The sequence below is a fragment of the Chelon labrosus genome, assembly GCF_963514085.1.
Source record: "Chelon labrosus genome assembly, chromosome: 17".
Taxonomy (NCBI): Eukaryota; Metazoa; Chordata; class Actinopteri; order Mugiliformes; family Mugilidae; genus Chelon; species Chelon labrosus.
Genome location: NC_140350.1, coordinates 18,926,856 through 18,948,745, shown reverse-complemented (window position 1 = coordinate 18,948,745; position 21,890 = coordinate 18,926,856). Strand labels below are relative to the sequence as shown.

At 40.2% G+C, this 21,890-nt stretch overlaps 2 protein-coding genes across 2 annotated transcripts; one reads left to right on the top strand and one right to left on the bottom strand.

Annotated features, from left to right (window-relative positions):
• The first annotated feature begins 2,986 nt into the window (after positions 1 to 2,986).
• Positions 2,987 to 13,665, top strand: LOC311502561 (organic cation/carnitine transporter 2-like). Its single transcript, XM_084564838.1, has 10 exons — positions 2,987 to 4,438; positions 4,709 to 4,812; positions 5,612 to 5,766; positions 5,871 to 6,042; positions 6,879 to 7,005; positions 8,844 to 8,941; positions 10,276 to 10,490; positions 10,607 to 10,789; positions 11,444 to 11,579; positions 12,567 to 13,665. Exons 1-10 carry the CDS (start codon positions 4,034 to 4,036, stop codon positions 12,655 to 12,657), a joined length of 1,686 nt encoding a protein of 561 aa, XP_084420964.1. The 5' UTR covers positions 2,987 to 4,033; the 3' UTR covers positions 12,658 to 13,665.
• A 1,305-nt stretch (positions 13,666 to 14,970) lies between these two features.
• Positions 14,971 to 21,370, bottom strand: LOC311502562 (solute carrier family 22 member 4-like). Its single transcript, XM_084564839.1, has 11 exons — positions 20,939 to 21,370; positions 20,523 to 20,705; positions 19,275 to 19,378; positions 18,130 to 18,284; positions 17,855 to 18,026; positions 17,506 to 17,632; positions 17,018 to 17,127; positions 16,501 to 16,715; positions 16,175 to 16,357; positions 15,876 to 16,011; positions 14,971 to 15,278 (listed from the first exon to the last, which is right to left on the bottom strand). The coding sequence occupies exons 1-11, from the start codon at positions 21,143 to 21,145 to the stop codon at positions 15,209 to 15,211; spliced, it is 1,662 nt and encodes a 553-aa protein (XP_084420965.1). The 5' UTR covers positions 21,146 to 21,370; the 3' UTR covers positions 14,971 to 15,208.
• Positions 21,371 to 21,890: the final 520 nt, after the last annotated feature.

The following is a 21,890-nucleotide window of genomic DNA, read 5'->3' as shown; positions in this document are numbered from 1 at the left end:
ATGGTGATATATTAGTTTCTATGTAGACCTAATTGCTTTATTTTCTCTTAGTTTTTGAGTATCCTTATACAAATACTAGCTTCTCAAATACAGAATCTTAAAAAAAAAAAAAGATTTATGTTATGCTGACTTGTAATTTGTGGCATTTTTGAGTATTTTGTCTTTTTTTTTTTACCTGAATTTCTCAAACATACATTGTGATAATGGCAGAATCTTTGTCTCTTTTCATGCAAACCAAACAGCTGATGTCTCGCACACAGTGGAGGCATGATACGGTTTTATCAACATGTCTTTGTTAAGTCTTTGTATTAAACTTTATAGCTGATAAGTGAAAATTCTAGCAGCGAGTGACATCTGAAGCACAATTCTCCATCAGTTAGTAACATAGAGGAGGAGCTGAAGGCCTGTTAGCGTGTAAGATGAAAGCAAGATTACTCAAATGTAAAAACCTTCTTGTTCATTTAATGCTGCATTGATTCCCTGCATGGCCACTATCATGTCAAAGCCCCCTTCATATGTTAGTAAGTGTAAAAAAAATAATAAAAATTAAGACATTTTTGTGTGTGTAGCAAAAATACGAACTCGTACTGCAAAACGTGGTGTTTCGATTACTTACAATTTAACTTGAGATATGCTGGAACTGGGACCGATGGAGCCTTGAGATGGAAGGAGCTCGTGGATCAGTTTTTTCAAGGAGCCTTGGGCGCTCTTGACCTTGTAACAGGTTCACCGTTTGTGGGAACTGATAAAAAGGTAAATGAAAATAAAAAAAAATCAATCTATGACACATTTTATAAGCTGACATTCATATAACTGACATTTTCATTCTTCATTCATTATTGCTTTATTCTTTATTTAGTTCGATTGTTGGAATGTTATTTCACTGTACCTGTACACCATGCAGGCGACGGATAATAAACCTTGAATACATGAATAAATCAATTACTGACTCAATTTCTTTTTTTTTGTTAACTCAATGCCAGGTTAATTAACTCATTGTGTTATTTATTTACTTTAGATTCTGCCCATTTCAGTCCTCCTTAAAAGTGATTTAACACTACAACACAGTTCCTAGATGACATCTGGTGATGTTTTTTTTTTTTTTTAGCTTCTACCAGGAAGCTTCTTTAAGTATAAACTGCAAGACCTGCAGGGAGCATTTTCGACCACACGATGGAGCCAAAAACTCTCACGTGTAAATACCAGATAAACTTTGCGCTGCAGCAGCCTCTCTCAACTTTAATGGCTTTAATTCAAATACTAGACAGTTTTTCAGACCAGCAGTCAGCGAGTCCCAAAAAACGGCTGTCCACCAAAACTGATTAGGAGAAGTCAATGCACAAAAGTGCACTTTTGATTCTATGACATGGAGGCAGCTGAACTGTAACTTCATATATTTAAATATATATCTAACTATACCCATTTTAAACTGAGACGAGGCCCTCCAGTCAAACCTAAGATACTGCAGCTATATCTACTGTATTTTTATTTTGTTTTAATGTACCCCACCTCTGGGGTTTCACTTCTCCTTCACAGCTACATACTGTAGGTACACTACCGTGTGGCTGACACAGAGCCACTGAGTGGAAAAAGCTGTGGTTTTAACGCACACAATCGCACATTAGTTTTTTTTCATACTTCCTCTTAGTTTGCTCTAACAAACTTTGGTATGCAGACTATAGCGAATAGTGTAAAAGCGTGACTTGAAAACAAAAACCACCTAGGATTATGAAGTACGTTCTATGTTTAAGGTGTATGTACAGATACTGGTAGAAACACCTCACAGAGGAAGAGAGCTCTGTGTGCATGTCACACAGTGGATGATAAATATGTGTAATGCAACACTTTAATAATAATAATTTCAGTTTTTGTTCTTATATTTTATAAAACTCTAACTGGGGGCTACGCTAGGCGTACACAGAATACACAATGAAACCCGTGAAAGCTAGAGACAGTGAGTTGTCAAACTGTTGTGTGACAACAATTAGAAAACAACCTGTACACAGCGTACTACGTCCATGCTCTGTAGCAGACAAAAGAAGGGATATAATACCTCACATTCACTGGCTATTGTCAGTCTACAATTGCTGCACACCATAAACACATTTCCATCTTCTCTCTACATTTGTCTGTCTGTGAAATTAAAATATTCATTTTCTAAAATGAATATGCATATTTATTTCTCAGCACAAAAATATAAATAAAATATTCGCTTCCACTTTCAACAAATTCCGTCAACTGATATGAACTTATACGCCTCAAAAGTAAGTAAGTGAGCTGAAGGTTAAGTGTTAAGATCAGATGCCATTTATAAATGTGAAGTCACACACACAGCCACCCACTGTTAAAAATAAAGTGTCTGCAATTAAGGAAACAGTAAGTAAATCTAAATAAGATCAGCAGCTAAGTATCTCAGTAGTAGACCAGTGAAACTAAATTCAGTTCTCTCCCCCACAAGACAAAGAGAGCAGGTACAGTACACTAGCCTGCTGTCAGTGGAGAAGTCAGAGGCCAGTTGATGAGACACACAGAAGACTTCGTACTGAAGGTGAGTGACATTACTTAAAGAAAGCAGAAAGTGTAGAATTCTATTAATTTAAACAAATCAAAAAAAACAACTATGACACTAATGAAGGTTTAATTTGTTCATCATTTTACCTTCAAGAGAAATTAAAGAGACCTGCATAGTATTACAACAGTTAACGTGCAAAGGATGTAAAATCCTGACATTTATCATAACTAGCTATGTAAAAATGACTTTACAATTATTAGTTTCATTTAGAAATAAACCCTTAAAACGTGTTTGCATTGATTTTTTACTCATTATCTCAGTTTAAAGATAGGCTTTCCCAAATCATTAGTAACATGTAGCAAATCTTATATTAATATTTAATAAAAATACACTGTAACATATTACCAGGATTTCACAACATTTAGCTGTAATATTTCACCATAAATTACTGTATTTTCACGTTACAACATTATACTGTAATATAATACTGTCGTTTAGTGTAGTACTGTGAAATTGATGCTTGCAAAGTAAATTACTGTGAACATGTTTTTGCCCGAGTTTCACAATATTTTACTGTATTTTTGCACAGTAAAATACTGTATTCAAACCATCCTTTGTGATAACACAACACATTACTGTAAAATTAGAATTTGCGCCTGAACCGCCTTGCATTGTGGGACCAAGGCAGAGCAGCAGTGAACCACATGCATGCACCTGCACACCCACAGGAAGAGGACCGCAAAAAGGTAAGGTAAGGTGAACATCATTTAAAATATTAGACCACTTGTTATGACGTGCTGTACATGTCCCCACATGTCGATGGGAGGGATGGTTAGAGTTATTCGGCCGAGAAAATGCGGTGACGATACCAAAATGAGTACTATACCAGACAAAGTATCACGATTCCGGGTATTATCACGATACGCGGCCTTTTATTTTTATTAATATGAAATAAAATGTATTTGTAGCCACAAGTTATGCTTATTTCTTTAAAAAAGAAAAAAATATTTTTTACAATAATCCTTCTTCTTTAACATAACAGACCATAGAGGACAAAATACAATAAACAGGACCTGATTCCCTGTGAATTTTTATGCATTTTCTAGGCTATTGTGCTTTATATTCGGACATTCATGTGTTATGTATAAAAATTCACTGCCTTTCTGCAGGGCTGATGTCAACAAATCATTAACAGCATTACACAATATGCCAGACACATTTCATTACCATGGGGAATTTCTGTGTTTGAGTATAGGTAATCATTAAAGCCTTGGCCTTTCTCGCGTGGCTTGGTTTAACCTACATTCGGATCAGGATTTGCGCCTTTAAGACAGGTTCATTTAGGAAACCAACGTTAAGTCCAGCAGAAGGTGGGTGGGATACTTGTGTAGCTGCCTGCAACAAAACCACCGCTTCTGAATTGCCCACTCTGAGGAGGTCGTCTGTTTCTTAACTCTGCGCAACTTGGCGCGCTGTGAGGACGCACCAAGAAGAAGAAGAAGCAGCAGCAGCAGCAGCAGCATGGCCGACTATGAAGCTGCAACCGCCTTCCTCGGGGAATGGGGTCGTTTCCAGCAGCAGGTGTCTTTCCTCCTGTGCCTGACCATGGTCCCGAACGGCTTCACCGCCCTGGCCATCGTGTTCCTCGCCGACACGCCGTCTCACCGCTGCCTCATCCCAACGCACCTCAACCTGACCGCGGCGTGGAGGAACAGCAGCATCCCGCTGGAGGAAGACTGGAGCCACGGCGGCGGCGCTTTGGTGCCCAGCAAGTGCTCCAGATACAAACTGGCTGATGTGCAGAATTTTTCGGAGAGGGGCTTGGTGCCGGGCGTTGATGTCAACCTGTCCAGTGTGCCGAAAGAAGGCTGCACGGACGGGTGGGAGTACGACCAGAGCGTCTATATTTCTACCATCATATCTGAGGTCTGTACCCGCCTATTCCTAAACACAGATGATGCTGCAGCTGCTTCCATGCTGAGCAGAAATAAAGTCAAGTATGTAGGGGGTTATGGTACAGAAAGAATGCAGGATTATAACAATATATAACATATTAATAATATAACATATTTATTATATGTTGCATTCTATTATTACACTGATAATCATTACGATTGATGTTTCTTGTATCTCCAAATGTTCTCCAAATGTTGCACTTTATGTTCTTGAACATGTGTGTGTGTGTGTTTTTTGCAGTGGGACCTGGTGTGTGACAACAGCTGGAAGAACCCACTGACTTCATCCATCTTCTTCTGCGGAGTTCTCACCGGCTCCTTCATTTCAGGACAACTTTCTGACAGGTCAAAGAGGAAAAAAATAAAATGGTTAAGCGGCTGATAATGTAAACCGTCCTAGCAGGAATGGTTACTATAAAAACAAAAGTCACTGCTTGCATCAGGCAATTTAAGGACAGCCCAAGGACAGCGTCTCCTTAAACTCTTGACCCTGCATTTCTGCCGCGCTGTCAATCAATCACTAGATCTTTCAGCTATTCAGGTGCTCAGTTTGTCTGCTCCGAACCTTAACTCTGATCGGCATGACTTTGTAAAACTCCAAGCATCACAGTTATTCGAAAAAAAAATTAATAAAAATGCATATTATTGAAGGTGTTGCACATCGTCTTTGCTTTAAATTGAATAACAGTCGAAATATCTGTAAAATGTAAAGTGTATTGTGCAGCACACAGATTTCTTGGACTTCTCTGGAACAGATTTAGGTGAAAGGGGAAGGAACACAGTTGATTTTACACATCAGCGTCTTTTTACGGGCGCTTAAGCTGGCTGGTTAATTATAAAACTGGGGTTAGAAGACAAAGAACAACACTTGTTTCTGTTGGTAAATATGTTCTCGGTCATCAGACAAATGGAAATGTTGTATTCACTCTAGTCGTAGCTCTGTCTCAAACAGCTCTGAGAACATAACTTGGCTCTTCGACTTCCTTCTAAATCGAGATTTGCATTTTATACACGCTCTGGATGAGAGTGAACTATACAATGAAGTTTCTACATGGAGCAGCAGTGCAGCAGCATTCAAGATGCATACTGAATGATTCTCCCATCTGACCCGCCAACTTTGCCTGTGCTTTAAATCCCTTTTCAGGTACGGGAGAAAAAAAGTATTGTTCGTTACCATGGCAGTCCAGACAGTGTTCACACTCATCCAGGTCTTCTCTCCGTCCTGGGCCATGTTCTGCGCTATGTTCTTTGTCGTCGGGTTGGGACACATTTCCAACGACGTGGCTGCATTGGTGCTAGGTAGCTTAGTTCACCTCTACTTGTCAGTTCCCATATACATATATACGTACATATATATGTCAAGCAGTATGTAAATTAAACGCGATTCTTCTTCATGTCCAAAGGAATAGAGATATTAGGCCCACGAGCTCGGACGGTTTTCTCCACGGCCGGTGTGAGTCTGTTCTTTGCTGCCGGCTTCATGCTTCTGCCCCTGTTTGCATTCTTCATTAGAGACTGGAGGATGCTTCTGCTCGGCCTCGCCATGCCTGGATTCATCTTTGTCCCTCTCTGGTGGTAGGTAGGTGTGTGTTTGCGTGCATGTCTGTGGCTCTTGGCCATATCTTCAGCTGCATTTCTGTAGTGCTGAGTTGTAGTTTCAGTGTGTTGATTAAAGCCACTTGTGAATTGTGAATGTGACTTGAATTGATATATAAGGTGCCTCTTAACATGAATGAAAATTAGTCTTCTTTGGTAGCATCGCTCTTGCAAACTAAAGTTAGAAATAGAATTGTCATCATCTAGTAAAAAAATTAAGACATACAGTTCAGCAGCTATCTGGTCCGGAAGCAATACAAGTAAACGCTATCGTAGCATAAAGATAAAAACTATAGCAGCAATACACAATAAATTACCATTAATGACCAGTGTCGGTAAGATGTGGAATTTAAAAGTTTGGGTCTTTTGCAGTGTTGATCAGACTAAATTAATAATTTGAAGATGTTCATTTGGACTGTGCTTATTTTTTTATAAAATCTGTGGTTAAATAATAGCCGTAAGAAATGATTCCTACAAATACACGGAGCATCTGTTTGCTTCGAAAGCCTAAGAGCGGCCCCATCCAGCAGAAACTCTTTAGGAAACTCGTGGCGTCATAGAAAAAGCATATGTGTGAAGAGGTAGTGGTAGACGAAAGGGTCAGACGTTTTTTTTTTAATATTAGTGTTAGTTTCCAGTCACAGTTTGGTTAGGTGTAGGCAAGAAATTTACTTTAGTAAGCGATAGTGGTTTCGGTAACAATAGATCCTTTCACAAGCTTTATGCCAGGTGTAAATAGTATTTTTGGATACTTCGTGTATGTGGAAATAGCATCTGGCATGAACTTCTGTCCACTCTGTTGTGGAATAATATAGGTTCATCCCAGAGTCTCCCCGATGGCTACTCTCTCTGGGGAGAATAAAAGAGGCTGAGGCCATAGTCAGAGGAGCAGCTAAGATGAACAAAATCGAACCTCCGCCGGTCATCTTTAGCCCTTCACAGGTGAGAGCCCCCCCCCACCCCGACTGCTGTGGTAAACAGATTTTAGTTGGTCACGAGGGTTTAACTTCATCATGGTGCACACATCCTTAAATAGCTTCAGCCTCATCAGAGTTTTCATCAAAGACAAGCTCATGGGAGCCCAAATCTCAATCTGTCCTTACACAAAATATTTAAAGAGACTATAGCTGTCATTTAAGATACTTACATTATTCAAACTACAGCAGCCCTTACAGTATATGGAACAACTTTAGACTGAGCTTGTGGATGATCTGGATGAATGCCACGGGTCAAAATGCATCAGTCTGATAAAGTGGTTCCATATTCTGCTGGAGTTTTGAACACTTCATATTTTTCTTCCTCCTCCATGCACCTTGGAATTAGGTGAAGTTGTGTTAACTTGTCTTCAATGGGAGCCCGCTGGGGAGAATGAAGGAGGAGACTTTTAGGGTTCACTGCTCAGTGTGATGTTATCATTTACTTTCTGGTTTAAACGTCAGTGAACACTAATCTGGACGACAGCCAACTGACACATTAGCAACAGATATGAACACATTCACCTCTGCTAGTGGAAAAGTTATCCAACTGTTTTTTTTTTTGTTTGTTTGCTTTTTTTTTTTATGATATACACCGATCAGCCACAACATTATGACCACTGACAGGAGTCAAGTAAATAACATCCATGACCCTCTTGTGACAATTCATTGTTCTGCTGGGAAACTTTTGGACCTGGCATTAATTCATGTGGATGTTACTTAGACATGTAGCACCCATCTAGACCAGACCAGGCACCCCCACCCCATAACAATGATGGCAGCAGCCATCCCCAGCAAGACATAGGCACACACACAAAAACGCTTTAGAAACAACTAAAAAAAAATACATGAAGAACAGCACAAGGTGCTGATCTGGCTTCCAAATTCCCTAGATCCCAAACTGATCAAGTATCTGTGGGATGATCCACAGCGGAACCTCCCTTCAACCCACAGGACCCAAAGGCCCCCATTAACAACATTCTGTTGCCAGACACCACAGGACACCCTCAGAAGGCCCATGTCCATTGTCTGATGAGTCCACAATGAGAAGACCATTGGAAAAAGAAGCCAAAAAGGCTGTCTAACCATTTCCCAGGGTTTCTTCATTGATGTGATATACTATATGCATCAAGCCAGGTGGTCACCTCATCATGTGACTTCCAAACTGTGAACTTTATTCCATAAACCAAACTCCCACCTTCATGACCTTTACTCTGTGCAGACACATGGTGTCCTGGATTTAGAAACAATGGATACCCTGCACAGGTTAGAAAGTGTTGTTTTTTTATTAAATTAAAACAACCAGCTAAAGTTTAACACATGAGCGCCGGACTTTTCAGTTCTCTGTTTATGTATGCATGCCCCATAATCTCCCATGTAAAAAAACATCTTAACATTGTGGTAACACAGTGGAGCTGTGTCATTTGTTCGGCTAGCTTTTATTTTGCCCCTTGCTCACAGCTAGAAATTGGCGGCAGGCTGCAGCAGTTTCTGTTCTTGGCAGCAATGCGTTATTTTCCATTGGAAACTGTTAACAATCGGGTACAAGCTGTGCATGGCGAATGACCTGATGAACAACTTGATAGAATTTTAAAAAATGTTGATGAACAAAACCACTTCTTAATTCAGTCTTTGATCATTGAGTTTGTACCTGCTTTAACTTCCAATGTTCATGTTTTGGTATGAACATGTGTTCACTCAGCATGTGGCCAAGCATTCACAGGCCTCTTTCTAATTACATTATATCTGGACCAGTGGTTCTGCTTGTTAAGTGCTTGATATTCCACATGCTCTCCCACCCCACAGAATGAACTTGAGTCTGAGAGAGGGAGGCCGCACAACATCTGTGACCTGCTCCGTTCTCCAAACATCCGCTGGATCTCTATCACGCTGTGGCTGGTCTGGTGAGTCCCTGCTGTCCCATTTGACCTCCACATTCAGTACAGCGACCCTGCACACACACACACAACGACGCACTAGTTACGTTCAAGTGTCAGCACATACATACGGTTCTCGTTCGTGTTAATGCATCGTCTCGGACACATGTCTGCCCGTTTCATTAACGGCCAGTAATGACCTGTCGGGAGCTGTGAAGACTGCAGCCAAGATCAAAGTCAGGTTTTATGTAACTTCACAGTGTGCCTACGTTCTTCTTGAGCGCGTCTCCGGAGTGTGCCGAGTCTGAAAACAAAGGCAGCTTGATTTTTGCTTGACCTATAAAGTGTTTATTATTATTAAGCTCATCATAGCAGGTGTATAAGCTCTTAATTATATATTTTTTAAGTTGAAGAGCTGTTAAAGCCACCAATAAGATAGGGACATTGTTAAAAAAAATGTTCATTCATACATTCATTTTTTTTGTAGCCGCTTGGGTTGCGGAAGGGCTGGAGCCTATCCCAGGCAGGGTACACCCTGGACAAGCTGCCAGTCTGTCACAGGGCCAACACAGAGAGACAGAAGACCATTCACACTCACACCTACAGCCAATTTTAGAATCACCAATTAACTAATTAAATAACAAAACCTTTTCTAGAAAATGCTTGAGCTTACTGTAGTGGAGACTTGGTTTATAAGTATTTCTCTAACTCTTTCCGTCTGCCATTTCAGAGGGAACCATTGCAGCAAAGCAGAGGGACAGAAAGATTCATGTTAAAGACGCTGTAAAGCTCTTAAGAGCTGAGGGTTATGGGGTTCCACTGGTTCCAAAATTTTGTCCACAGGCGGTCTGTTTACGTCTGTTGCCCACCTGTCAAAACGTGCGTCTGAGTCAACTCATCTAAACTGGCCTCTTGTTGCGCTGATGTGACTTCCCTGTCTTCTGATTATTAGAGTCAAGTGATCTATCGATGGTGTAATTGTGTAATTGCGAGTCTCTGCATGCACGCCGCTTCCAATGTGCTGCAGGAGTCCAAAATGGACACTTTTTTGATTAAAAACAGTTAATTAATTATTAATAATTATTCCCATACGATGCATTTGACCCATCCATTCGTTCACACAGCTGAGGGCTGCCACTTGTGTAGCGCTCAGGGAGAAAGTTGGGGGTTAGGTGCTTGCACAAGCTGCATCTCTGACCACTACTCCACAGCTCCCCGTTAGATATCATTTTCCATCCCATAGCATCATCATCAGGATGACATGCATTTCTGTATATACTGCAGCAGTAGTTTCATCATGATTCCAATAATATTGTAGGGTCGTGCCGTTGAGCAGTACTGTCAAAAATCTGTCCCCGCAGGAATACCTTGACCATCGCCTACTTTGCTCTATCCCTGAACACGGCAAACCTCCACGGGAACGCCTACTTCAACTGTTTCCTGTCAGCTCTGGTAGAGTTGCCAGCCTACGTTTTGTCATGGATTTTGTTTCGCTGGTGTTCCAGGCGATGGACTATGTTCTTGACGCTCTTCATGGGAGGATTGTTTCTGCTCTTGATACAGCTCATTCCAGCACGTATGAAGTTTTACAATTGCTGTTAACGCAGCCTTGATTTCTGCCATCATAATATCTCTCTGAAGCTTTTATTTAAATATTTGCCTTTCTTCAGTTTAACATTTTATTCCCCACAGACCTGATTTATCTGGCCATAGCGCTTGAGATGCTTGGGAAGTTTTCAGTGACGACAGCGTTTGCCATTGTGTACGCCTACACAGCAGAGCTCTACCCGACGGTACTGAGGAATACGGCCGTTGGCGCCTGCTCAATGGCCTCCAGAATAGGCAGCATCACCGCTCCGTTCTTCATTTACTTAAGTAAGGATGCTCTGTTCTCTCCCTAAAGATCAGTAAGTTCATGTCCTTGCACTCATCTTAATGTAATCACGTGAAAAAGCAAGACGAGTCCCCCCACAGCAGATCTAATTCATGCAGAAGTGCTGCTAAACTTCCTTTTCCGTTTCCATGTGCTCAAATTATTCATTTTTTCCTCAAATTGCTTACACCAGGCAACCTTCTGCTATTTTTGGCACGATCCACGTACATCCGTTCATTCATTATCTAAACCACTTATCTCGTTTGCGGTAGCGGAGGATCAGCTCTATGTCACAGGGCTTTGGACACACTTGGGCATTGACTCAAAGGCCATTTGGAGTTTCCAGCTGATCCGACCTGCTTTTCTTTGGATATGACAAACAAAGGAAGAACACTAAAACCCAGAAAGAAAGAAAGAAAGAAGAACAAGTCGCAGGAAACCCTAAAAGCGGACTTGATTAGCAGTCAGAACGGGCACAATCCCATCGCTTTCGGCATACACTGTTAAACATTTAATTGACTCAAACTTACAATAACAAACCACTGTTTTTGTAAAGACTCTCCAATTGTATTCTCTTTATATTTAACTACTCTATAGTAATTGTAATTACAAGGTTGTTTTTCACTGTCATTCCACCCTCTGATGTGTTGCCACAGGAAGCTATTCCGTTTCACTGCCTTACATCCTCATGGGAAGCATTACAGTTCTGGCGGGGTTGCTGAGTCTCCTGCTGCCCGAGAGCCGTGGAATGCCTCTGCCTGACACCATCACTCACATGCAGCGCTTCCCTGGGTAAGAGAAACCAGGGAAATCAGCTGCGTCCGTTTGTATTTTTGTGAACTTTTCAGTTTTTTTATTTTGAGCTCATGTACTGCATTACTGCAACATTAAGAATTAGAGTTTGTAAATTCTTATTTAACAGTTGACACCTTAAGCTTTAAACTCACAGTAATGCATAAACACCACAGTCTGCTGCAGGGACACAAATGCGCATTTGCACTTTGATTGCTTTACAGTCCCACTTATTTTCATACAGTCATAAAAACATGAACCTAAGCCTGAAACCCCCAGAACAAGCGTGAGCAGAACAGACCCCTGCTCATATGGGCAGACTGATCTGCTTGAGGCCGGCTGGGTAGAGAAACTGTGCCACGTTAAGTAGTGAGTATAGGCGGATAGATAGTTGGTTGCTTTCCAACAGAGGCAAGCTATAGGTGCTTTACCCTAGTCTTTGTGCTAAGCTTACAGCAAACTGACTGCTGCTTGTAGCTTCATATTTACAAGTCTGAGAATAATAGCCATCTTCTCATCCACAGGAAAGTGAGTAAGTATATTTGGCACAAAGTCAAACAATTACTTTAAATTGATTAAGAAATTGTAGAACTTGTCGTCCTCAGTGTTAATAAAAATGCCCAGTTCAACAATAAAGCTGCAATTACCAACATTTAACTGACCATGTAAAGTATAATGCAACACATACAATATACTATACTCAGAAGATGTAGTTTCGTGAGAGTTTAACTTAGTGTCATATGTTATTTAATAACTGGAAATGTAAAATATTTACCTGCGTTCACCCAGTCACAAAGCTCTCTTGTATGTAGGCCTGAGTTTAAATCTTTAAATTCAGACAGTGCATTGGAAATTTTTACCCGAATCTGATCTTGTCTAGGTTATAGTTAAGTTGCATGGAGCCAAAATGAGGCAGGACAGCACTGCAGTGGACTGCGTTCTGTGAATCTTAACAGTTACTTCATATCTGTTTTTTCTTTTCACCAGATGTTGCCGGGGGACACCTTATACACTCACACAAACAGAGGAAGAGGAAAACGCTGCCAAGAGGAAAACAAGCAGCAGCGCTCACACCTGACTTGAAGCAAATAACTGGACAGGGTCTTTGTGCACATTTCTACCAAGAGACCAGATGCCACTGCATCAAAATACTGTGATAGCATACTCATGCTTGGCCAACAATGCAAATATATCCATAAATAATGCCGCTGTCTGACATTCATGTTTAGGTTTTTGAAGCAGAGTTGCTTCGGATTTAACTCATGCACACTGTAACAGGAAACAATTGGGAATATGCAGTTAGAAAAAAAATAAGTTTTTGATGGTTCTACATCAGTTTTATTGAATTAGCCTTCATTGAAAAGTATGAAATATTTTCAAACGCATTTTTTGTACAGCACACAGAATAGGTATACGTCAAGTAAGGAAGTGTAATGTCACTGGGAAACAGCTGAGTTGATTTATTCCCAGATCTCAAGTACATATAACTTCTACAAACAGTGCTTGTAATGTCACAAAGGTCACATATGCAGATTTTCTGCTAGAAGTAGAATATTAATGTCTCAATTATGTATGAAACACTTCACACAATCAGAGTGAACTTTCTATGGGCACCACACATTTTGAATGTTCGTTTATAGTGTTGAATGGACACTTTGAACTGTTGAGACAAAAGACAAACAAATTAAATGTGTATTATAATCCCAGTGTGTTCACTTGTCAGTATTGCATCAACTTTCAATTTTCTGCAAGACGTAAGATCAGGATGATGCGTTAGGGTTAAGCTTTAATAAAGCTTTTTCAAACATACCTGTCTGAGAGCTGCTCTGAAAAGATGGATCCAGCTAAAACTCCCAGGAAGTAAACTGTGGACGTCAATGGCAGCGTCCATCGCTCACTGCACACCAGGTAGAACTGGAATAAGGACCACAGGGATTCCCTTATGCATGTCTATGTCATGATCATTTACTTTTTTTTTTCTTTATCCATTTAAAATGAAAAATGAACTGCAGTAATTAATTATTGGCTGATAGTACTCGTGCCACATATTAAACGAGAGCAGCAAACACACACCTCAGAGACCATGGTAGATCGGTCTTTACTGTAGCTCCACCCGTCCACACAGCTCTTCTGCTCCAGGTTGGTGAGGTTAACGTCAACTGCCAGGAAGGTATCCCTGTCCCCAAAATGACCCAAACTGTATCAGTGCCATTAGTAACATTTCTTTTCAGTCAAATATACTGTAACCCCAACCACTGTGGTGATACTGCTTTATCGGCCTCCATATTAGGAGTTAATCTAATCAGCTGTACTGTTTGGTAATGTCTCGGCATTAACACACTATAGATTATTTTAAAGCACATTTTAAGTAATTTCTATCCAGGAAGCCCACACCAGTGCAAAATATTTGTTTTGAGGTATAGCTGAACCTTAAATGTATACAGTTGAATGCAAAATGCTTGGGGGACATTACAGATTTAAATTGATGGAGACCCTGGTTGTGCCAGCTAACCCTTCATGCAAATGTTTTGCAGTGACAGAGGAACTCAAGATTACTGGCTTTATAAAAACATACTACAGAAAGAAGAGACTATGCGAACTTAGCAATATGGTAAGAATAACCCACATTACTGGGCCCAGGTTGTTACTGCAGAGCAAATACATAAGATACAGTATATGCAAACCATAAGAAAAAGGAATTCATAAATTCAGTTACCTGTATTGCCGATGATAGCGTCGTGCGAATCTTTGGTCAAGTTCACCTCGGGAACCAAGCAGTGGTGAGCAGGTAAGTCCATGAGAAGACATTCTGCTGGAAATGTCCTCACTCACCTGGGAAAGCTGTGGCATCTTTATAATCCTGCATACTCCCAAACAAGTGTGCTTGCCAGGCTTTATCTATGTATAATATGTTCTACTGCGAAATATAACGGTGACAGGCTCCTTGAAGCAAAGGTTAAACAGAAAGTTTACAGCATCATAAAAGGTTGCTCCAGGAAATTTCGTAAAATACCTTCAAGGATCGATGGTGCTTTATATTGCTGCTCGTTATCGGGTTCTAGATTACTGATGTTGGTATCTTTTTTTTATGAATCCATAAACTTAATTGCCCCATTAGGAGTTTTGAACCAATCTTGGGTCAAGTTGGGTCAGTGGTGAGCGGTTAAGTCAGATGCTGGTAGATACTCTTTGACCGGCCACTTGTTAGGTTTTCCACTATTGTACTTATTGAATATTGTTCATTTGTGTTATAAGAAAACTACAGACATAATACATATAATCTTGCAACTTGTGCTTGTCTACAGAAACCTAAACAGAAATCAAGGCTCAGTACATTTGTGTGTGCTTTTACATTAAGTAAATACAAGCATCCACAGATAAGACTAAGATGTATCTTAACGTGATTATTTAATGCGAGAATTCACAGACAAATGCAAATGTATAAAACAAACAAAAGAAATCTTTCAAGTGTAAAATTCATATATATGGATGATAGCTTTGTACCAATCCTGTGAAGAACAACTTGGAGGTCCGCGTTCATTTTCATAAAATTCATAAGAACTGTAAACAGCATTAATTGTGCTCAAGAGCAACATTAACATCTCGCTTCCATCAGAAAGGTCGGATGATCATAGTGGACTGTCCAGCAGTTCCACAGGCACGTGGGTCTTATTTCTAGAGATGCACGGACACTTCATCCTGTTTGAAGGAACGAAAAAACAAGCACACAGAGGAATTATTATTGGTTGCAGTATTCGCTGTCGAAAAATTATTAATTTTGTTTACTAAAACGACTGGTGTCACGTTATGAAATCCACTTAGAATATGCTTTTTAGATATTAGTTAACAATGGGTGAGAGGTGCATGATTTTGCAGCAAAGCCTGAGAAGTCCTGAGAATCATTCAGCCCGTTTCATCCCGCCTGAAATTGTATAATGAGAGTAGCTGCAAATTTTGGTGAAAATTGTCTTTAGATTAAGTACTGACCATGTGCGCTCAACGTGCCGTTACTTTGTCATCAAGAATACTAATTTCAATCAATCAGCTTTCACGATCGAGGCACATTATAATCTCAACAAACCACTGGTGTTGCTTTATTAATGTTCAAATCATTAAGAAGTTTAATAAACTCACAAAAAGCGACTAAATAAATGAAGTGAGGATGTCAAATCAACTGGAAACACTTTAAAATGTAAATGAATGCTTCATCTCATCAATACCCTTGTATATAGTATATAAAACTGAATGTTAATCAGCAAAAGCTTGATAAAAATTTACATTTTTTCAGCAGCCTACCTTTCCCTTTCATTCATTTCTTGAAGAGTTTCAGGTAGAGGTTTATTAAAACTCTCTGGAAGGAAAAAAGCTGCAACGGCAGACACGGCAGCCAGAGTCCCTAGTATGATGTAAGGGAGGGACTTTAAGTATATACCTTAAAAGAAAAAAAGAAAAGAGGAGACGGGGAGGTTTAGATGCGAGAAACAAAACCATTGCTAGTGTATTAAGGGCTTTCAATTAAAGTCAGGTACAAATGCCCAGTCTGAACACGTACAGGAGCAGCTGATTAACCAACAATGCTTATGTGATTTACTCACTCAGATTCAACAAGAAAGGGCTAATGCAAGTTCCGATCCTAGAAACAGTTGTGCATGTGCCTGTCGCTGTGTTCCTGAGCATCGTCGGGTAAAGCTCCGTGGTGTAAGCAAACATCAGGGAGGAGCCGGTAGTAAGCGCAAATTTAGCCCCTATCTCCAGTGCAAGAGACAGATTTGATAAGCCTGAAAGACAATGGATTTGTTTAACTTGTTTGCCGCTGAATACAACAGATCAGAAACAATACAATTTTAACTACACAGAGTAGTAGCAGTTCTAATTGTAGCAGTTCCTCCACCCAAGAAGTTGTGTTAAATGCACTGCTTACTTTCTGGCACCAGTTGGATCAAGTACAGAGGCACTGCTCCAAAGATCAAGGTACCGATCACGGACAGCCGTCGTGGCAGGTATCGCAGAGCCACCCAGCTGGAAATGTAGGCTGGAACCTCTACAAGCGCTGAGAAGAAGCAGCTCAAGTAAGGGTTGGCGTGGAGTTGGGCTGTACTGAAGGCCAGGCTATAGTAGCCTGTTGTCATGGCGAACCTAAGTCATACATAAATGGGAGACATGTGTGTGAAGGGAATTTCACATAATGTAACTGCAAACCGTGAACAATGGATCAAGGCGTTTCCCTGTCAGTCTCAAGTTACTCATTCAAATGACATACAAAACAGCATCACATACCAACACACCATGTATATAATACACAAAACCATAATATAGAACTTTTTTGTTCTATATTATGGTTTTGTGCACTAAACCAGTACTTCAACTTATTATTCTGATTGCAATTTAACTCGCGTTTGTCACTGGGAGTTTACGATGATTGAAGACTTTTTACTCACAACACCAAGGACAGGATGAGCGTCTTGGTTCTGATGTTGCTCTGCGTCAGAAGGACAAAGGCGCTGAGGTGTTCCTTCTGTTCCTTCAAGTCTGTCTTTGCCTCGTTGATCTGCAAAACGCAAAAAAAAAAACTCTCAACCTTGCAACGTGCTTGTAGTGTCTTTTGAGTTATATTTGGGCTCAGTAGTCAATGTTTCCCCATATTCAAATGACTACCTTCATGTGGACATGTTCTGTCTAAATGGTCCAAGACGGAACGGCCATGACGGATTTGAAGATACCCTACGTAAAATAAACAAGCTCCCATTGTTTACTTTTGCACATCTTATGACTATTTTACATTCACTGCATGTTTAATTCTCCTGCTAAGTGCCGAATGTTCCTGTGAGTTAATGCAACGTACTCCCCAGACTGGTGCAAATTGTGTCGTTGAGGGATTTAAGCTTCTCTGCTTTGGCCCGTGAGCTTTGAGTCAAAGACAACTTACGCTGCAGTCTTCAAAAATGACCCTCGGAGCTTCAACTTTGTTCTGCATAGCCGCCTTTCTCACTACGGCCTCGGCATCCTTGACTCTTCCTTGAGAAATTAACCAACGAGGAGACTCTGGGATGAACCTGGTGTGTTATTCAACACAGAGACAGAAAGGTTCATGATGGAAAGGCTCCACAGCATAGATAGATAGATAGATCACAGATGGATGGACTAAGCATGATATCTATGCATTTGTTTTTTTCCCCGATGTAAAATAAGTGTAGAATACTGTGTATCTGAGTCATAAATGTTTTTTGAACAGATTTGGAGCCAATAAAAGTTGTCTTGTAGAGAGTATGGCCTACCACCAGAAGGGGATGTAGGCCAAGCAAGGCACAGAACACGCCAGCAAGAGAGATTTCCAGTCCCTTAAAAAGTATGCACAGAGAGGTAGTATCATGTAGCCAACAGCAAAGCCTAAACATGCACCCAGAGATGAGTAAAGGACACGCACGTTGCCTGTCAAGATCTCAGCTCCTGCAAAAAGGAGAAAAAAATACAAAGAGAGGGACATGTGGTGAGCAAGGCGACATTAACAGTATTTTTATATATAAAAAATTGTGCGTGTGTGAATATATACCCAGCACTAAAGCAGCAACAAAGTTGGATATCTGTCCCAAACCGTTGATGAAGAGAAGGAAGATAAACATGGTCCATGAAACAGAGAAGACTTGAACAAAGGAAAAAATTGTCTGCACTACTATAGTTGCAAAAAGTACAGGCTTCCTTCCATATCTATGGAGACAAGACGATAAAAATGAGAATACAACATTTTATTAGATGTGGTCAACAAATATCAGAAATTTTATTTAATAGGATAAACCCCTTGAGAGGAATCCTCTCGTTACCTGCTGAATGCACCATAAAGCTTTTTACCTAAAACTCTCCAGCCCATATGAAGCAATAATCTGAGGCTAAATATACAGATTCTCGACTGAAGTAAAGAATATACCATATATAATGCAAGAATATATTTTAAATTGCACGAGCAAACTGTCTAATAATGGAGAGTGCTAAGTTGCGTTCCCTTCTGTTGCTTAATTTTGTAAAATCAGTTCAACAGAAAAAAAGGTGTGCCTAATAATCCTGTTAAGACTTGATTTTGTTTGTTCCGCTTTCTCCTGTCCTCCTGCCTCTCTGTGACATTCCTGTCTTGACTTGTACAGTAAATCATTGTTTGGAGCGTTAACTTGTTGATTTTTGCTGAATTTATGTTATTACTTCCTCAGGTTGTGGCCCGTTTTCTACTTTAGACCCTTTGTGGGACAGCTTTAGATTTAGACTTTATTCATCCACAAGGGAAATTGTTTAGTCACAGTAGCTCAGTTGCGCATAAAAGGAAACATTCTTGAAGAGCGCTAGTAAAAGAGAAATAGGTGTAAGGTGGAAAAATAGAAATAATAATAATAATAATAATAAAAGTGCAAGAAAAGAAATGTACAAGACTTGCATTTGTGCAAATTGAAAAATAAATATAGGAGTGAATATATACTATACACATAGGAAGGATAATGGTAAGGTGCAATGATATGGATGGATGGATGGAAGCTGAATTGAGTGAACTTGACTCCAATATATTTAGCATTCTTGATTAATATAAACATGTACTGTACGTAGCTTACCATTTTTTTCCGAAACTTAAATAATACTCTAACAAATGGACGCTATAACCCATAACCTTAAACGAGTGGCGTCTGGTGTCTCTCACGCCAAGCTCTCGTTTACCTGTCTGACAGCTGTCCCGAGAAGAATGATCCAAAAAGAACTCCCACGAAATAAACTGTGGAGGTGAACGGCCGCTTCCACTTCTCGCTGCAGACTAAGTCAAACTGGAAAATCCGGGCATTGATAGTTGAATAAAAACAAATCCATGTTAATGCCACTGAATTATTGCAAATCCCTTGTTTTCTGAGCTGCTGGTTTCGTTCTTTTCTCTTAAGGTGCACCTGGTCTGACTGAATGACTGATGCTGATGTTAATTTCTTATGTACATTTTACATAAAATGATCAAAACCGACAATGTTGGTTATCTTCGGCCCGTCTGCAAGCTCTTTGATTATATACCAACATCATGCACATCATCAGACCTTGGTAACAGACTTATCCACAGTTGGAAAGCATTGCATTTAACCAACATCACTATTGCATGAGTTAAAACGAAAACACATTGAGGAAGAATTTTTCTTAAACTGCCTTTACGCAGAAATGCAAGTTAATTTCAGATGTGTTTGACTGTATGGCGGTATTTGTACCTGGATTGTCTATCATCATGCATTTTGTCAAGGTAGAAATCACCCACAAAACAATACTACCGCAATATACTATCACTGCAGTTTGAAACATTTTTGCAATGTGCCCATTACTGTTATAGTTTGCGATTAATTAAACTTTTCAACTGAAAATGTTGCCCCAAAAGGAAAACTTTGCCTAAAGTTCTTACTATAAAGCCCTGTCACTTTTGCTGCAAAACAGCAGACTCCCCAAACAATACCTGAAAACTGTCTATTTATAGAAATCATTACAGAACAGAAACAGTTGGCCATATACAAATATGTGAAAATGTTTAAACACCGAAGTAGATGAGCAGGTTTAGACTTAGGGTCTCAGCCTTTCTCTCTCTCACTCTCACACTCTCTTCTTTTTATATATACATAGTCAACATGTTCAGTTTGATCAAGCGTCTGCGCTGCCAGACACCTCTGTTGTTCCGTGGGTAAGGTGTGTTTACATTGCAAATGAATCCAGCCTCTCTAACCGGCTCAGCTTAGTTAATTTGTTCTGCGGTTGCTGTATTCACACCTTCCCAAAACCAATCCCCCTGAGGTCTACCCGTTTGGGAACAACGATCCTAGGAGTGAAAGCACCCTTAAAACGGAGCACATTGAGAGGTCCACACTGTAATCTGACACACCAGCATCAGAAATTAACATATTAAATACTCCGACAGAACAGGCAGATGAGGAATAAGAATACCTCAGAGACTATGGTAGCTTGGTAGATGTCTTTACTGTAGCTCCACCCGTCCACACAGCTCTCCTGCTCCAGGTCAGTGAGGTTAACATCCCTGCCGGGAAGGTATCCCTGAGCAGAAAGACTTCTGACCACATCCAGCCTGTATCTGCTGCATCTGCTCAGCTCCTGTTTCCCATTCACCACCTCACAGTCAAGATGACACGAAGTCAGTGTGATCAGTAACGTGTTCTTCAACAAACCAATTCTTGCATGATTTTAAAGGCTAAACTGTGTAAGGACAGAGTTAATACTGTTTTATCTCTGCATAACCTGCAATGCAGCCATGCCACTACGACAGTGCTGCATGAGGATATGACACACCAAATTTCAAAGTAAACTTATGCAACTAAAACACAGAATATTGTGCAGGGTCTCACTTCTAGTGGGATGATACTTTTACGCCATTCTTCGGTGAGGTTACTGTCAGGTACCAGGCAGTGGTGGCTCGGTATGTCGGTCAGGAAAACGAGAGTGAAAGAGCTGAATCCATTGGGCAAAATGGTGGCACAAAGCAGGAAGAAGACGGTCCGCTGGAATCGTCCCCACTGACCCAGAAAAGCAACAGCGTCGGCATAATCCTTCATATTAAAACAATTTTCCGTTGTCAAGGTATATTATTCTTTCTGCAAACGTGTCCTGTGCAGTCTCTGTTATTCGTTCCGCCAGAGTTTTAGGAGTCATTATGATACATACCCCACCCAATGTTAACTCCCCTTTTAAAGCAACTCTTCCGAGACCTGCCTTTGTATGAACCTGTTCAAGGCTGGTTTAATACATAACTTGTCAAAATTAGATCGAGCAGAATTCCATGGAATCTCAGGAGTGCCAAAAAAAAAAAAAAAAAAAAGGAAACAACATTATGAAATATAAAGAGGAATTAATAAAATAAAATAAACGTAGAAATGCAAAGAGAAATGAATAAATGAATAAACAAATATGGAAATGTGAAGATAGAGAGAAAAAAACGTATTTTCTTTTGCATTTCAAATTTCGTATAGTCTTCTTTTACCGATTTTTTCTCTTTCCTTTGAGGCACTCCTGCGATTCCATAGAATCCGAGATCAGACTTAACCCATATGATTTGGCTTTACATCATTTTTTTTACATTTGTACTATTGCTGGTCATAACAATAAGTCGTGTGTTTTGACACACATTTCTCAGGACCTCACATGGCACACTAACGCCACTGCCCTTGTGAAGACACCACAGCAAAGACTGTACTTCTTGAGGTCACTGAGGAAGGTGGACCTGTCCCAGGATCTGCTATTTTGCTTTTAAAGGAGCTCTGGAAAGTGTAATCAGCCACAGCATCCTGGTGTGGTTCAAAC

Coding starts and splice junctions, on each gene's coding strand:
- LOC311502561 (XM_084564838.1), top strand. CDS start 4,034: ATGGCCGACTATGAAGCTGCAACCGCCTTCCTCGGGGAATGGGGTCGT. Junction 8,942..10,275: donor ATCACGCTGTGGCTGGTCTG/GTGAGTCCCTGC, acceptor CTGTCCCCGCAG/GAATACCTTGACCATCGCCT. Junction 10,790..11,443: donor TCCGTTCTTCATTTACTTAA/GTAAGGATGCTC, acceptor GTGTTGCCACAG/GAAGCTATTCCGTTTCACTG.
- LOC311502562 (XM_084564839.1), bottom strand. CDS start 21,145: ATGAAGGATTATGCCGACGCTGTTGCTTTTCTGGGTCAGTGGGGACGA. Junction 17,633..17,854: donor GCCTACATCCCCTTCTGGTG/GTAGGCCATACT, acceptor ATAACACACCAG/GTTCATCCCAGAGTCTCCTC. Junction 17,128..17,505: donor TCATTTTTGAAGACTGCAGC/GTAAGTTGTCTT, acceptor TGCGTTTTGCAG/ATCAACGAGGCAAAGACAGA.